The following is an 18,690-nucleotide window of genomic DNA, read 5'->3' on the forward strand; positions in this document are numbered from 1 at the left end:
TTCATTTATTATTTATTTATTTATTTATTTATTTATTTATTTATTTATTTATAATTCTTACCTGAAATACACAAATAATGAGTAATCAAATCAACAACCTATGCTATTCCTGACCCTGTAGACCACTGACCAAAGCAACTGCAACAATTTTCCACTAACTCTTACTTTCTTTTCATAATCTATTTAAATCCCTGACTCCTCAAATGCCATTTGGGGGGGACTTATTCTAAATAACTAAGTTTGTGTTATTTTTCTGAGGTGTTATCTTTGCTTTAACACACCCAGCATGTCTCGCTTGCCTCTTAGGTTGGCAAACGGATAGAGTTTGAAAAAGTGTCCCCTTAAGGCTCATGTGTTGAGGGCTTGGTCTTCATCCCCACCTATTGCATATGGTAAACTTTTAGGAGATAAAGCCTAGTAGGAAGAAGGTAGGTCATTGCAGGAATCCCTAGAAGGGGATATATTGGGTGCCCAGCCCTCCCCCTTCTCTCTGTCCTCCAGTTCCATGACGGGAAACAATCTCCACCGCAGGCTGTCACCATGATCTACTGTACCACCAAGACTCAAAAGTATGAGTGTTAGGCCATCATGGCCAGAACTCCCTGACCCAGATGTCATTTTCTTTTATCAAGTTGGTATTTTGTAACACAAAGCTGACTGACATGCATAAAAATATTAAGTGTCAGTGTTTATTCATTCCACTCTTCATTATGGTCCCAATATGATTCTTATCATTGAAGTCAGCCATAATTAAGGTAGATAAGATTGTTGTCCACATAAAACTTATATCCAATGAAAGAGATATACAATATGCAGTATACAGTAAGCAAATGATGGGTAGTCCTTAAGAAAGATGGAGTGATGCCATATGACATGAACTGGGTAGAGAGGGGAGGTCTACACTGCAATGTGTGATCAGAGAAGATCATTGGGAAGATATGACATCATTCAAGGATGTCACTTTCAGCTTCAATAAAGCAGCTTAATTAAGATTAATCACCCTGCTAATAACAAAATGTGGAAACAAGTTGGCATCAGAAAGCTCAAGGAAATGAGAATTTCAAAAGCAAAAAAAAGGAAGAAGAGAAACAGGCTGAGATAAACTAATGAAGTTGAGAGAGTGTGATGTTGAGCAAAGACAGAAAACATAGAGTAGAATACTGACCACCTCCACCCCTCACAGGAAACTGCCATTTGATTTACATTAGTTTCCTCACCAGCAAATCTTGATGGACAACAAGGGATTTTTTTTTTCAATAAAAGATGCTTGATTTAGTGAAAATCTACATGAGGGAAAAAATTAATCTTGATCACACCATTCATGTCAGCCTCAAATGGATCACACTTTATAAATGTAATAGTTAACAATAAAACTTTTAATTTAAAAATTAGAGAAATAGCCAGACATGGTGTGCACATCTTTAATCTCAGCATTCCGGAGGCAGAGGCAGGTAGATCTCTGAGTTCGAGGCCAGCCTGGTCTACAGAGAGTCCCAGGACAGCCAGGGCTACACAAAGAAACCCTGTCTTGAAAAACCAAGCAAACAAAAAACAAATAAATAATTAAGAAGAACATGTTTATGACTTCAAAGTAGGCAATGATTTCTTCAACAAGACTACAAAGAACTAATGATATAGGCAAAAATAGGTTGTGAATTCTTAAAAAAAACTTGGCTAACAGTGAAAATTAAACCTATTGATTGAGGAAAAATATCTTCAAAACATATTTTGAATGAAGAATATATCACCAACTCCTAAATAAATAAGAAAAAAAGACAGAATCTGTTAAATATTGGAACAGTTCTCAAAAGGAAAGTGACAAAAGCAGATATCTGAATGGCCAATAAAAGTATTAAAGGTGGTCATCTTCATCAATCATAAGAGAATTAAAATTGAAATCACCAAGATATGCTCATCAACCATTAGAAAATTAAAAGAATGCAACTCAATCTGGAAGGCTTGAAAGCTTATCTAGGCAGGTACAGGATGTCTCACTGAGTCTTCAGCTGTCACTTGCTGTCCTTATAATGTAAAAATAACACAGCAGGAAAGCCACAGGGGTCTACCCATTTCAGAGTTAGGAAAAAAGCAGTGTTATAAGAAGACAAAAAAACAAACAAAAACAAAACAACTGGAGTCCCCTACTTGTCACACATAACATCACGACATAACATGAAACTTCATACCTCTCCACATTGTGGATCTGGAAAGCGCTAGTAGAAAACGGCATTTCTGTGGTTGATATCCAGGCTGATCCATTGTGTGTGATGTTACAGCCATGGGTTTCAAGGGATAACGGTAAGGTTCTCTCGGGAAGCGGAGGATAAAGCTGAGCTCCAATTCCTACCCATAAAGAAATGGCAAATCCAGCCAACAGACCAGCGAGAGCTCCCTGAAAAACAAGAGTGCTTTTCAAAGAAAAATAATGTCATTCTCTTTGAGGTCAATTTAACATGAGAATGCCAGTTTCACAATGGTCAAAGCCCCCTATCTGACTCTCCTCCCTTCCAGTATATCTGCCTCTTACAAAGGTTGTCATAGATCTCTGGTCTCTCTGCCCAGAGTCGTAGAGATTCACTAACCTCATTCCCTCTTTACCTAACCAATTGTTATGATATAAATGTCTCACATCACTTATGTATATTCTAGATCTTCAGCTATAGAAGAAATGGACTTCCTGTTGGTTTTCAGAGAAGTCATTTGGATTCCATTTATTCCAAGTACAATTTTGTATTTCCAGACACAGACATGTTTAGATAGCAGAGATATCACCTCTTTCTGAAAAAATATTCCAATTATATTCAGGGCTAGAATGACGAGCAGGAGCCCTGGCTTGAAGTACCAAAAGAACAAACTTTGTGGTCACAGTGGCAAAGATCAACTTCTCTTTGCTGTGCTCCAACTACATGCAGTCTTTAAATCTAAGCCTGATGACCTCCTTCTTTACAGCCTAGACATTTGATTTTAAGAAGGGCAAGAATTTAAATGTGTAAGAGATGCTGGTCTACTTACATTATGAGTATTTAAATTGCACTGCATGATTTCGACAGTTTCCATTTGGCTTCCTATATACAAGACCTCAATGCAGAGCTCTCCCCCGTATGCTTTATCAAAGTCAAAATGAGTGATTTCAGTCACCAAGACAAGTAACTAATGACAGGTCTCAAAGCAACCATGTCTTTACAGCTGAGAAGAAAGATATCGTTGGAAAAGTAACCTTTAGATTTGTCCATTAGTTCTACTTACAATTGAATTGGCAAAGGGGACTAAGATGCCCAAAGAAAACAGGCCCAGAAGTGGTCCACCAACCATGCCAAATATGCTGAGTGCTGCCTACAAAAATAGCACAAAATCACAATCAGTAATTTCAAACCCAAGCATAAATATTTCAGGCAATTTCATCAGGGTAGGTATTAAAGTATTCAGTCTCCTCCAGAAAAAAAAAATCCTAATTTTATTCATAGTAGTCTTATCCTTGGCAAAGATCATTAACACCTGGAAACCTCTGTTTCTCTGTCTTCAGCATTTTCTGTTCTTTGGGGTTTTTGTCTGTTTGTTTGTTTGTCTGTTTGTTTGTTTTGAGACAGTGCCATCTCACCTTGTAGCCCTGGCTGTCCTAGAACTTACTATATAGACAAGGCTGGCCTTGAACTCACAGGGATCCTCCTGCTTCTACCTCCCAAGTGCTGAGATTAAAAGTATGCACCACCACAATTGGCTTGTCTGTCCCTTCAGGTACCCTCAAATAGGCAACAAAGAGCTGGAGAGATGGCTTAGTGGTTAAGAGTGCCTACCTTTCTTGCAGAAGACCTGAATTCAGTTCCCAGCACCTACATCAGGTAGCTCACAACTGCCTACAACTCCAGCTCAAAGGGATCAGATGCCCTTTTGTAGCCTCCATAGGCACCTACACTCGCATCTACATATTCACCCAGACACACACATATACACAACTAAAAAATATTTTTAAAGACTACCAAAGTGGCTGGGAAGACAGCTCAGTCTATAAAATGCTTCACAAGCACCTGAGTTTAATGCACAAGTAAAACCTAGATGTGGCAGTGCATGCCTTTAATCCCAGTGTTGAGGAGATAGAGACAGGAGGGTTGATGGGGCTTGCTGGTCAGCCAGTCTAGCTGAATTAGGTTCAGTGAGAAATCCTGTCTCAAAAAATAAGGTGGGGAGCAATTGAGGAAGATATCCAACACCAGCTTCTGGTTTATGCACGTACATGCATGAGAACCCCTCCCTACCACATGTACACACACACACACACACACACACACACACACAGACCAAAAAAGGCATCACAATGTAAAGAAGACAACGAGTCATGAAACCATTGGAGCATCTCTATGAGTGCACAAATCAAGACAACCCTTCTCAGCTTTGTCCTGATAAATCACCATACTCCCCTATGCTTTGGTGATCTCAAAACATTCCTCTGCACAAGACTGAGTAAGAACTGCAAACTGGCCAAGGATAAGGCTAGGATTCATGAGCATCCCTGGTCTGATCTGATAAGGATGTAATTAGATTGAAAATTGGATTTAAAATAATTGATCCAATGTAGAGAAAGATTTAAAATCTATTTGGATAATTGAAACTTTTCTTTGATCATGGAGATACTAAAGCCATGAGACTGAAAATGATTTGCAATATGAAAAATGGAAATGCAAACAATGCTCCAAGATGTATGCTCCTCATAACCTAGTAATTTCAATAACATAACGTCTAATTTTGAAGACTGGGCAGAATAAAACCTAGTAGTTGGCCGATGGGTACTAAGTTATAATATTATAAGGGAAATACACTCAGATGGGCTAGTGTGATGATGGAGAGTGATAATGGATTACATGTCTCAAAAAAGTCTTTGAGAAATAATATTAAATGTTTTCATCACTACAAAATAATAAATATTTGAGGAGATAGATAGATAGATAGATAGATAGATAGATAGATAGATAGATAGATGATAGATAGATAGATAGATAGATAGATAGATAGATAGATAGATAGATGGATGGATAGATAGATATTGTTTTTGTTTTTTGAGACAGGGTTTCTCTGTGTAGTTTTGGTGGCTGTCCTGGATCTCGCTTTGTAGACCAGGCTGACCTCGAACTCACAGAGATCTGCCTGGCTCTGCCTCCCTGAAATAGATATATTTAATCACATTTGAATGTAGTAAAATATACACATGTACTAAAGCATGATATTGTACACCATAAATATGCAGTTTTATTTGCCAATTAAAACGTAAAAAGAACCATTAAAGAGTGGGAACACGGTGACTTGTCCACCAAGAGACCAAACACAACGGAAAGAATGAATCAGAGAGTATACCAAGGAAATGTTAGAAGATACATACTGAACTGTTGATTCAAATGAATTCTTCCAAAAGTCTACACTGTGAAGTAGAGACTGTGTGGACACTGTGAAAAAGAACTGGTGTGTGAGAAGGATGTGGGCTAAGGGATATGATAGGGGGTCTGTTCTCAGCAGAGTCATAGGATGTGAACTAGACTTCATTGTGAGGTGTGAAGATAACACATGGCCATGAAGCCATTTACAACAACGTGATCTGGGAGCATGCTTACAGAAATAAGGAAGATGCCTCAGAAAACATTCTATTAGAAAGAAGGACCTTGGCTAGGCACAGCGGCACACACCTTTAATCCCAGCACTCGGGAGGCAAAGGCAGGCAGATCTCAGTGAGTGTAAGGCCAATCTTTTCTACAAAGGGTGTTCCAGGACAACTAGGGCTACACAAAGAAACCCTGTCTTGAAAAATAAAAACAAAATGGTTAAAAACAAGAAAGAGAGAGAGAGAGAGAGAGAGAGAGAGAGAGAGAGAGAGAGAAAGAAAGAAAGAAAGAAAGAAAGAAAGAAAGAAAGAAAGAAAGAAAGAAAGAAAGAAAGAAAGAAAGAAAGAAAGAAAGAAAAGCAAAAGCAAAACAGAAAAGAACACCTTAGTGATGCAGCAAGGAGTTAGGGGTTAGGCTTGAAGTTAGGATGGTTTTGCTAGAAGATTTCTCCGAATAGTCCAGAGGTGATGAAGAAAGAGAAGCCAGTCACAATAGGAGCCACCAGCCACAGTGCAGATGATGTGGAGAGCACGTTCACACCCTCATACCAGCAAAGGTCAATGAGGGCCTGAGACTGAACACTGCTACCTGCACCAAGGCTCCCCACACTGGGCAGTAACATAGGAGATCTTGTAGACAGTAGCTGTTACCAAGGCATGGAAGTAAGGCAGCTACCTCTACTACGGTACCAGCAGAAGTCACTTCGCATGTTTGGGGATGTCGGGTGTCGAAACTAACCAGTGCCCTCAAAAACAAAGCAAAAATCTTCTATCCCAGTTCATTGTGCAAAAAAGACACACTTTATACTTCGCACATTCTGGCTGCCCTCTTAGAAGACAGAGAACAGATGGATGTCAGTTGATCATAAGAATCTCTATCAAGGGACCATCCTCAAACTTTGGACAATCCTTCTGTTTTTTAGTATTCAGTCCAGGCTATTTGCTAATTTTTTTTTCATAAAGAAAGTTTGTTAGATAAAAGTAAATTTGGTTATGGTTTCTAAAAGTTATATCTGCTGAGATGACCTGGTTCCTGGAAACCCCTGGGAGAAGGCTGGAATTTCCAGAATTGGGTTATATTATAGTACTAAATGGCCCACAGTTACTTGGATGGGCCTATGGCTATCATTTATCTTGTAGCCATGATAAGGTTCATGTTTGACCTCTTGACTCTGAAGAGGAGCAGTAGTTAACAAGTTACCTGAACTTGGAAGTCTGCCAAATCCCAAACAAATTTCTGTTGATGGATAAAGAGCAGTCTTTGGCAGTCTCAGAACAATCTGGTGGGAACGTAACTAAGTGGGTGTCAACGGGCCTGTCAACAGTCACAGATCTGAGACAAGCTTATGAGCCCCAAACCCTTCCTTCTGGGAACCAGTTACTGATGGGTTTAGGAGGAGAGGCAGTCATGGTCTTCAACTGTGGAGCCCACAATTGTCTTCACTGAGGAGCCCACCTGGCCCCAGCACATAATTCCAAACCCTTGGTCACACACATGATTCCAGTTCAACTTAGTCTCAAAAATATTACAACAACAACCAAAAAAAAAAAAAAAGACAACCCAAAATAACAAAAAGTCATGAATGTGAGAGAGGAGACTTGTAAGGAGGAGGGAATAGTCACAGAGATTCAAGGTTACAATAATTAGAATATACATTATTTGTGAACGAAATTGTCAAAGAACAAACTGGATAAAAATTTTTCTGTTGAAAAAATTTTTAAAGAAAAAAAATACTTCATTTAAAAAATGGACCAGAAAATAATTTTTACTCTGTTTATTCTTCACTAACAAATTGAAATCTTTCTTTAAAACTGAAAATAAATGAAATGAATGGCAAAATTCTCTTGCTCGCTTACTTATGCTATCCAATTTTCAGTCTTCATATGTGAGGACTTGGTGTGGTCTTAGTAACTAACTTTCCTGGGGACAACCTCTCACTTTCTGTTTTATTTACAGCAAAGATGAATGGTAGCTGTGCCTTGAGCTGTTTATCCTGGTAGTGCTATAAGTGATTGCAAGGAGGCACCAGCCAGGGTCATGAGCCAGATACAATCGGGGACAGATACCAACTGACTAGAAGAGTCTCCATCCAGACACCAGCCTCGGAATTTGGGGTGGTTTCCCCCTTTTTCTATACCTACATTCAGCTGGGTCAGCTCCCAGCCATTTCTCCCATAAAGGGAGTTGAAGATATCCTGGCAAGGGCAAACATCATTCTGAGGTTTAGAAGACTTTCCATGTGTGCTGAAATGGCCTCGTCTCCTGCAGGTCCTGAGGGCCATAATTAGAAATCCCTAGGGTCAGGCTGCATTACAGTGTAACTAACACACAGGCTCAACCTTGCCAGGCACCTGAGTGAGTCTACAGCTGTGACTAACCTTATTGTTGCTATATGTCTCATAGCATTCTACATATCTGCACCCAACACAACTCAGGTGTTCACTGGACTTTAAATTCAGAGCGGTGGCAAAGCCACTGGCCCTTCTGACACTGTGTCAGGGGAAGCTGCTGAAACAGAAAGTGTGACATCCAAAATTTCACCTCATAATGAAAAAGGTCAGGTTCCAGTCGAAATTCACTCTTGACAGCCAGAGCCAAGAAGACTTAAAAGGTTTCTTACTAATGGATCTATGGTGATATTTTATTTGTGCTGAATTGTGATTTTATTTGTATGTTAATAAATAAAAGTGCCTGGGGGTCAGAGCTAATAGCAAGCCATCTAGCAGAAGTCTGGCAGTGGTAGCACACGCCCTTAACCCCGATAACATGACAGGCAGATCTCTGTGTGTTCAAGGACACCACCAGCATGGAGACACATGCCTTTAATCTCAATACCAACCATAGAAGACCTGGAGGTATGTATAGACAGACAGTGACAAGGAGGTCATGTGGTTGGGTTTACAACCAATGAGAAGGCAGAACAGAAGTAGACAGACACACAGGAAGTAGGTCTCTTTCTCGGGAGAAAGATGGCAGCGGCAGCGAGGGGTAAGAAGGCTGTCTTGGTCTCAGCTCTTGGCTGCTTCTCTCTGACCTCTGGGGCTTTTAACACTGCATTTGGCTCTGTGTTTCTTATCTAATAAAACTGTTCAGAATTACATCTACATAGATCTCATTTACATAACATTCTTCCATGTGCATGTGTGTGTGCAGGTGCACACATGCATGTGAGGGTGCTTATGGAGGCCAGAAGTCAACATTGAATGTCTTTTCAGTTGGTCTTCCCCGTGTTTTTGAGACAGGGTCTCTCACTGAATCTGGAGCTCACCAATCCAGCTAGATTAGGTGGCTGGCAAGTCTCCTGGATCTGCCTCCCCATGACTGGGTGACAGGCACATCTAGCTTTTCTATGTGGGTGCTAGGGACCTAAACTCAAGTCCTCAAATTTTCACAGCAAGCACATTGCCTATGGAACCACTTCCCCGACACCTTTATATAACAGTACTTTTTTTTTTTGTTTGTTTGTTTTTTTTGTTTTTCGAGACAGGGTTTCTCTGTGTAGCTTTGCGCCTTTCCTGGGACTCACTTGGTAGCCCAGGCTGGCCTCGAACTCACAGAGATCCGCCTGGCTCTGCCTCCCGAGTGCTGGGATTAAAGGCGTGCGCCACCACCGCCCGGCTATATATAACAGTACTTTTAAAAAGTTATTACATTTTTATTTCGTGTGTGTGTGTGTGTGTGTGTGTGTGTGTGTGTGAGAGAGAGAGAGAGAGAGAGAGAGAGAGAGAGAGAGAGAGAGAGAGAGAGAGAGAGACTGGGGAAATCTGAGGAAAGCTTCCAGGAGGTAGTTCTCTCCTCCCACCATTTGGGGGAACAAACCCAGTCACCAGGCTTAGCAACCTGAGACATCACATTGATTCTCTTTATGTAACATTCTTAACACAAAAAAAATGACAAGAATGGAGAATAGATTTGAGGTTTTCAGAGGCCTGGGATGGGTGTGGGGAGTGAGGACTGAGAGAGGTAGGCAAGGCTGTGAAAGGTAGCAAGAGGAGCAAGCATTGGTGGGGATCAAATCATTCTGCATCCTCACTGTTTCATCACCAATATCCTGTCTGTAACAGCATCCTGTCAAGATGCTACCACTGCCGGGTGTTTCTGTAAGGCATTGCTATGGAGATATAGATATAGATACCTCTGCATTGGTTTAATTTCATATAAATCTACAATTATCTGAAACTATATTTTTTAAATATTAAAAACAAGGGTCCAGAACGATGGCTCAGCAGTTGAGAGTTGCTTACTACCTTACAGAGGACCCAGTTTCAGTAGCCAACACCCACATGAGACAGCCAACAAAACTGGGTCTAACTTCTGGGGCCCTTTGGCCTCTGTGGGCTCCTGCCCACACGTGGTACACATACAGACAAGCAGGCACACACACACACATACACACGTAAAAGAAGAAAGATATATATTTTTAAATGTAAAAATAATTCAGTCATCTTTGTGCCCAGTGTAGATAAATATATAAAGTGTGTTAAGCCGGGCGGTGGTGGCGCATGCCTTTAATCCCAGCACTCGGGAGGCAGAGCCAGGCAGATCTCTGTGAGTTCGAGGCCAGCCTGGGATACCAAGTGAGTTCCAGGAAAGGTACAAAGCTACACAGAGAAACCCTGTCTCGAAAAAAAAAACCAATATATAAAGTGTGAAGGTGGCGTCATGAACATTTACACTAATAACTTAACGATTATGACACCAGTCTTCAGACTCAGCTCTTACCTGTAACAAGGCTCCCATCAGTGATGCCAGAGCAGCCATTCCGATACACAGTGCTCCATACAGCACACCTACATGACAGCATAAAAGACAGTGTACCAGTGTAGACCCAGAGGATTACAGTCCTCCATAAAATGAGGGCCACGCCTTTGAGCCAAAGTGAATAATACCATTGAGGTGAGAACAGCCCACGCATTAAAGTCAGCAAGACAAGGCAAAGAGGCATTTTTTTCTAGAAGACCAACAGGGTGCAAAGAAGACAAACAAAGCCCTTACCCTGCGCCTGGGGATTAGTCACAACAGTACATTATATAAGAAAAGAATCCCTGGAATTAACTGCAGGGGTTTTAAAACTTAGCACCATTGTGCTATTCATTTAATCTCCCACAAACATTTGTCTATAAAGGGAGGTGCGGGACTCGGCTCGGGACAATGTGGAGGAGGAAAAGGCGAGTAAACACCAGAATCAGAGCCTTCTGACTCTCAGTGTTCCTTTGTCCTGGGAACTGGTAACCCACACCAACTGTGGTTTGGCTGCCTTAGCCCTCTCATAATCTCCAGCAGCAATGCCCACGTCTTCCCAGTTAATCTGGCACAGAAAGGTCACTTTAATCCATATCATATTCCACCTTCCCTTCTCCAAACTGCTTTACAGAAGTTCTCATCACACCCCTGGCTGGTAAATGGCAGGGTTTTTTCTTTTCATGCTCATTTCCTTTGATAATTTCATCGTCATCATCATCATCATCATCATCATCATTGTTCTCTCATCATTATTCTCTCGTACATTACATCCCAATCCTAGTTTCCCCTTCCTCTACTCTTCCCAGCCCCCATCTTCCCTCTCCCCCATATCTACTCCTCCTTTCCCTTCAGAAAATGTACTGCTTTTAAAATTAAGAAAAACTACTTCCTTAAGCATTAAAAAAAAACCATTTGGAAAAAAAATTAACAGCAGAGCCGGGCGGTGGTGGCGCACGCCTTTAATCCCAGCACTCGGGAGGCAGAGCCAGGCGGATCTCTGTGAGTTCGAGGCCAGCCTGGGCTACCAAGTGAGCTCCAGGAAAGGCGCAAAGCTACACAGAGAAACCCTGTCTCAGAAAAAAAAAAAAAAAAATTAACAGCAATCAACCAATATAGTTTTCTATGTTCAATATTAAAAGAAGAACAACAGATGAGCTATTTCTTATCATAAAGTTAGCACATTCCCTCTGCTGTGGGTACCGCCTTCTTTGTCCCAGCACTCATACTTTTGTTAAGAATGTTATGTAAATTATCCGATCCCAGTTGAAAGAAAAGAAACATCTTTTTTTTTTTTTCAAAGTGCTCTTGTTGTAATAATGTCTATAGGGCTCAATCTAAATATAAATATCAATTTCAGTGATTTAGCTTAATTCTTTCCCATTTGATAAGCTGTGAATGATCACCATTATGGGTTTGGGTGCCCATAATTAATGCAAAGTCAAGTAGACTGTCACGTTGTCTGTGATGCCCTTGATTGCATTACCTCAGTGTAATAATAGCACAGAACCCTTCAAAGTGAATGAAAGTCAGGCCACCTGTAATCTCAGCACTCAGGAGGATGAGGCAGAAGGATCATGAGTTCCAAATCAGACCAAGCTGCATAGAAAAACCCTGCTTCAAACTTGAGTGAGAGGGAGAATGAGAGTCTTATCACTAATAGTAGTTATCATGGAGGAGAACCAAAGAGGATGCTGGGGCATTGTCCTTCGAGGCTCTCTGACGATTAGATAGGTTTTTTTTTCTTTTTGAGACTAACCCCAGCTACCCATGAACTCATGATCCTTCTGCCTCTGACTCCTGAGGGTCAGGGTTACAAATGTGCACCACCACTGCCATCTTAAATGTTTGAATTCGTGCCCAAGTCTTCTTGGTAGATACGATCATCCCTATACCATTGTAAGCACATGATCCTGGACATGTATTCATACTATGAGGTACTTATGCTTCTTCAGAGGACAATTTCTAGTGTCTCCAAAGCAAAGCTAAAGTGTTTCTCAAATGGAATCATGAGAAAGGAAACACGGAAACGCACTCATTCCTTGGGAAATCCAAGACAGAGACTTCTCTGACAGTGACTTGAAGTGAGGTTTGATGAGATCTTCCACGGTCACCGCAGCTAAGGCATTGATGCTGGAGGACACTGTGCTACAAGAGAAGAAAAAAAAATTGATTTATGATATGTTAATTTGAATGGTACTTTTAGTGAGAATGAGGAAGAAGAAAGCAAATTGACACTTCTACAATAGAAGCAGATGGCGCTGGAGAGATGGCTCTGTGTTTAAGAATACTAGCTGCTTTTTCACAGGACCTGGGTTTGATCCCCAGCACCTGCAGTAGCTGAGTCACAGCCATTTGTAACTCAAGTCTCAGGGGATCGGATGCCCTCTTCTGAACTCGAGGGCACTGAATGCATGTGGTGTGCAGACATACATGCATGTAGGCAAAACACCCATGCACATAAAATAATAAAATAATTTAAAGAGAACCGTGTTCTTTTATTTTTAATGATCATAGCACCCTCTTCCAGGAAGCTATTATCTTTCATGAATGAGTCAGGCAACATAGATAGATTGGACAGTAAGAGAGAAAGTAAGAGACAAAAGATATTTCCCAGCTTGTCTTCTGTATCTATAAAATGAATTTTCACATATTACTCAGATTATCACATAACAACTTTAAGATATAGTTTCTTTGTGCACGCAAATATTTAGATGTACAGTATTCAGCACACATAATTAAGAGATTTGAGTCTGGTTTTGCAGGTTACAATGATTTAGCCTCACACATGTTCTAAACCAAGACAGAAGCCACTAATGTTTAATACTCAGCAAATATTAAAGCCACCATCAAGTGATCATCATCACCATGACCATATTGAGTATGCATTGCTGTGGTAGGAAGCAGAGACCTAGAGAGCCGGATGACGGCAGAATGGTCCCATAGGCAGCCAACCAACAGAAGGGTGCATGGAGCAGTTTGCCTATTTTAGGCCATTTGTGACCACGCCCAGAATTCATCTTTACCTCTCAAAATACCCAATAAGAAAAGAGAGAGACTCTGATGGTTATTCTTAATTGTCAACTTGATTAGATAGGAAAATGCCTAGGGGATTAGTGAAACACATCTCCGAATTTATCTTGATGATTTTCCAGGTCAAAATGAACAGATTACTACCTTGATGAGGTGCACCATGATAGCATTATTGAGGAGGGTAAATAGGTAGTGGGTAGAGCCTGCTTGGATGAAATGGGTCACCGCCAGTATACCACTGGGGACTCTATCTTGCTCTGGCCTCTTCCATGAAAAAGGTCTTCCAATGCCTGCTCCCACCACCAGAAAGATTTGTCAAAATACCTAGGGCCAGGTGAGTATGGGTTGAACCCTCTGAAATTATGATCTAAAATATGTAATTCCTTCCTTCAAGTTGTTTTCTTGCAGGTCACAATGTGTTGGTCACAATGACAGTGAAATGTACATAAGTCCTTACAGGAATGACACCTTCATAGAATCAGTTTTCTACCTTAACGTCCCACTGTAAGCACAGGCCACAAAAAGTCCAGGAACTCCCGGGTAATTTCGCAAAATGTCCAGGACCAAGTAAGGCATAAGCTGAAAAATTCCAAAATTTACACCCAAGTGTTAGTTGCTATTAAACAAAATTAATACCCAGTCAATTTCATATTCTTCCAAAAAGAATAACAGATAGCCTACGTAACCCCAAATGTGTAAAATGAAATCAAAATATATTGTTCAAATTCTGAAAGAATAAATTTAAAAAATAATCTAAAATAATCTTCTCATTTCCTAATCCCAGTTACATGGGCAGTGGGGAGGTGTTACATTTGCACCAGTGTGATTTTGCCTCTTCATTCTGAGGCCCCAGGCACTTGGTCAGCAAGCAGGTTTTGGAAAGTAGACTTTAGAGGAGCCCAGGCTCCCGGAGTCAGGACACGCTAAGCTTGAACTGTGCAGCAAGTTTACAAGAAAGTGCAAGCTACAGAGCCTCCAGGAGCTCTAAGGGCAGAGCCTAGGTCTGAAGCATGGTCCCAACTGCCCATGCTTACTCAGTACCTTGGTTTCTTTTCTTTTCTTTCTTTCTTTCTTTTTTTTTTTTTTTTTTTGTTTACTGCCATGATAGTTACAGATTAGCATCATTTCTTTTTTATTTTTATTGTTAAGAAATTTAATATTCATTTTACATACCAGCCACAGATCCCCCTCTTCTCCTGCCCTCCAGCCTCCCCCCCACCAACCAACCCTCATTCCCACCTCCTCCAAGGCAAGGAGTACCTTGGTTTCTTAAAGGAAAAAAAATGATACATGCTGCTTCCTAGTCTAACTGTGAAAAGTAAAAATTAGACTTTAAATAAAGTATATTTATTTATTTATTAGATAAAGCATATTCATTCATTCATTATTTATTTATTTATTTATTTATTTATTTATTTATTTATTTATTTATTTATGTCTGGCCTATTGAAAAGACTCAATAAGCTCTCACTGTAATTCTTTTTATTAGCAATGTGACCTTGTGCCAGTAAAACCCCTCTCTGAGTCTGGCCTAGTGGCACACTGCTTTTATTCCAGTACTTTGGGAGCAAAGGCAGGTGGATCTCTGTGATTTTGAGACCAGCCTGGTCTACAGAGTGAGTTCCAGGATAGCAAGAGCTACAAAGTAAGATCCTGTCTTGAAAACAAAACAAACAAACAAACAACTCCTGAGATTCATTAAGCTACCTATGAAACTGGAATTACAGTGTTGTGGAACTGAAATTAAGCATGGTAAGACTCCAGACATGAAATCTCAGTGCACAGGATGCAAACTCTGTTCCCTTCTTAGTCTGTTTCTACATTTAAAACTAGAAGAGATGCTCAGTGGTTAAGAGATTGTTCTTGCAGAGGACCTGGATTCTGTTCCTAGCACCTACATGGTAGCTCACAGTCATGAGCAATTCGAGCTCCAAGGAATTTGTCTCCCTTTTCTGACCTCTGGGGGCACCGGGCAAGCATGTGATACACAGACATATATACGGGTAAAAATACTCACACACATAAAATAAAATAGATAAATGTAAAATTTTAAAGTAAATTAAAACTGGAAGACTGTTTGAAGTGAGTGCTCTAACAATATCCACAAACTTCTTCTACGTTATGTGTTTTGTATAGTTTCTATTATCTGAGTTTACTTCCAACCCCGAGTTTTTCTATCCAAAATCTGGCTTGAAATTTCTCCAGGTGTTTGAACAATTTAGTTTCTGATACAGAAATCTTCACACGTGCTCTGTCTACTGCAATGTTTTTGCCAAATGCTTTATAGAAGTGGAAGGTGTCTAGTTGTGTTGTGCCCACTTGATGGGTCTCTTCAAGAACAAGAGCTTTCCTTCCTGGTATCACGAATGCTTTGCAGTGCCATTGTTACCCATGCGAGAAAGATGTGGTTCCAAACCTGGTCAACTTCCGACACTTTCTTAGATGTCCAGGGGTCACAGTCATGGTATCTGGAGTACAGGGCGAGCCCACAGAACACAGAGCAAGTGAGGATCACCCAGAGGCCCACAAGGTTGATGTAGAGAGACCTAAAGGAGAGGATGGGCAAATAACAGCTGTACTTTCTATCCCAAAGACTAAGAAAACTGTTACAAGAGCAAGAAATAACGTCATGATTATACTTAATAATTAATTAATTAATTAAATGTTTTGATTCTCAAAGATGATTTCTAGTCTATCTGACTGTCCTCTTTGACGTCAACCAACAATGTATCTAGAAATCGTTCAGGTAGATGCTGTTTCTCAGTGAATGTGTCCTCTTACTTAAAATCCACAGGCATCCATGGCTTTATAGTAGTATCTCATTATAATACACTGAGTCCTCTTGCCATAAAATAAGGATTTTAAGAGGCACTAGGGCAGTAACTGGCTCATTTTCCTTTAAAAAAATAGTTTAATTATAAGCTGATAAACATGATTCAGCATCTACATATCAATCCACTAATGTTCTTCCATAGTTTCTAAGACAACCCATTAAGGACAAGAAACACCCCTTGTATTCCCGAAACCAGTTTCTCCTCCTAAACAACATTCTCTCTCATCCATTAGTTCACTTGTCACATCCCATTAGTGACAGCAGAAATGAACATTTACATGTGAATGCCCAACACAGTACTCTTCCACACTTTTCATGTGGTCATAGTATTTCCTGTACTCATTTGCAAGTTTAAATCTGAAGCTCAGTGAAACTAAGTAATTTGTACAATGCTGTCCAAGTAGCAAGTTAGAAGGCACTATAATCCAGGATTGAGGCTGATAATACAATGCATGCTACTACATCAACTCTTGAATAATCACTTTTTCATTGTTTTGAGGAACTTACACTTCTGTCCAGTGTCATTTCACTGTTTCCAGATTGCATGTACTTTTCTAATATGATGCTAAATTTCCTCATGATAAAAGTCATATATATAGTTGTTTTGTGGAGCTCTAGCAAATTTGGTAATCATTCTTCCATTAAGCTCTCCTTTATATTTTTTTTAACTTCCATGGGTTCTTGAGACATTTATTTTCTTGATGAGGGCTCTTACTTAATAATCCATAGAAATATTTTCAAATGCTTGATTGAAAACCTCTAGGACCACTCTGTGCTCAACTATAGAACCACACACCAGCCAACCTTGGTCCTTTGGTTCATCTATTTTTGGAGTTTCATGATACAAAAGACTTAAGATTGAACTAAAGTTGACTATGGAAGCATTTCCATAAGAGAAATGACAGTTATTAATGATTCATATGCCATAGTTTGGCTTACAGTTTTGCATGGAGTCTGTTTTTACAGGAAATGTATCTCTGTACTTGGGACTGGTTGATACCATAGATGGTGGTCCACGTGAAAGTCCCTCCGATGATAATTGTCCAGAATGTGTGTCTTTGCAGAGGGCTGGGATTAAAACTGGATGAAAAGAAAAGGAAAGTGAATACAAATTGTTTGCAAGAGAAAATACTCCTAGTATACTTTGAGACGCAAGCATATACACTCGCAGACTTACATAAAGATGTCCAAATTTATGTCAAAACATAAATATTTCTAATTTAAATTTAATTAAGTAAACAATTATATTTCCAGATATTAGGATATTATAGATGGAATTAGGAGAAAATACATGTTCTTATCACTTTGAGCATTTAGATATATTTTCTCCCATAATGTTAAGAACTAATTGGCCATGCTATACTGGGGGGAGGGGATTCAAAGTGTACCATGTAAATAGATGTCATAACAAAGTAAATGCAATTTAGCACACTGTGGGAACATAATTCTTCTTCTAGCACATGTCTAGTCATAATTAAGCTTAAGAGGTCAGTATAATCTATGAGTATATAGTTGGTAAAATTATCACGTCATTATCACTATGCTTTCTTAGAATTCCGTGTGCAAATGCTAACAATTTAAAACCACTTCATGGCAGGCACACAAGCCCAAATACTATCTTGAGAGTTATCTCCACATTAACCAGAAAAAGAGTCAAAAAGATTCAGTGAGCTACTTGAAGGATCTAAGACAGGATAGAAAAACAAAATTCGGAGATTTTAGTTCTTTTCATTTTTCCCAGGCAGGAAAGATAGTGTGCCAATTACGTCTCAACACATTTCAGGATAATAGGGAACATTCTTGAAAAGTCTAGAACACAACGGACCTTTTCATTACCATTTAGTTGTTAGCAGTCTTCAAAGATATGGTCACTAAAGTACCTATTTTTTATTTTAAGGGATCTCTTATTGATGTATGAAGACTATATATATATATATATATATATATATATATATATATATATATATCCTCTGCATATAGTGACAGTTATGCTGCAGAAAAGTGATTGACTTTGTATGCTGTCTCCTCAGCCTGGGCATCTTGGAAGAGACTGAGCATAATCAATATTTTCTACACAACCATTGGTCATTTCCAGCTCCTCTGATCCATCTCCTGGTAAAATCAATGTGGCTTTGTTTTGATGAAACTATGCTTTCTTCATTAACCAGTCTGAGTAAATATCAAATAAAAGTATCTTCCTGTTCTGCCCTAGCCATGGAAGGAACCATAGCCAAAGGCAGTCCAAATAGGAGCGCTCAAGATTCATATCTGAATCTTGAAGTAAAAGAAGAAACAAGTATTAAAAACAGTTGAAGGTGATTCCCTGACACACATTTCTTCAAGTGAATAGGGTGGTGCTGTTTGGTTCCTGGAAAAGCCTTTCTCAAAAGAAGAGGACTATTTTAAAAGACACAGAAGAGCCATCTTTAAAAAAAAAATCATCTAAGTGTTTTGTTTGTTTGCTTATTTGTGTGTTTCTTCCCACGGGTGATTGTA

At 39.7% G+C, this 18,690-nt stretch overlaps 1 protein-coding gene across 1 annotated transcript in view; it reads right to left on the bottom strand.

Moving 5' to 3' along the window:
* Slc5a8 (solute carrier family 5 member 8) overlaps nt 1-18,690 on the bottom strand; it is a 57,874-nt gene that overhangs the window by 7,560 nt on the left and 31,624 nt on the right. The window contains exons 6-12 of the mRNA XM_028880304.2: nt 17,134-17,274; nt 15,778-15,907; nt 13,852-13,940; nt 12,364-12,476; nt 10,311-10,378; nt 3,247-3,333; nt 2,187-2,392 (exon numbers count right to left, since the gene is read on the bottom strand). Coding sequence (XP_028736137.1) covers nt 2,187-2,392; nt 3,247-3,333; nt 10,311-10,378; nt 12,364-12,476; nt 13,852-13,940; nt 15,778-15,907; nt 17,134-17,274 — 834 coding nt within the window. The remainder of the gene's footprint in view (nt 1-2,186; nt 2,393-3,246; nt 3,334-10,310; nt 10,379-12,363; nt 12,477-13,851; nt 13,941-15,777; nt 15,908-17,133; nt 17,275-18,690) is intronic.

The sequence above is a fragment of the Peromyscus leucopus genome, chromosome 18, assembly GCF_004664715.2.
Source record: "Peromyscus leucopus breed LL Stock chromosome 18, UCI_PerLeu_2.1, whole genome shotgun sequence".
In the NCBI taxonomy this organism is placed as follows: domain Eukaryota; kingdom Metazoa; phylum Chordata; class Mammalia; order Rodentia; family Cricetidae; genus Peromyscus; species Peromyscus leucopus.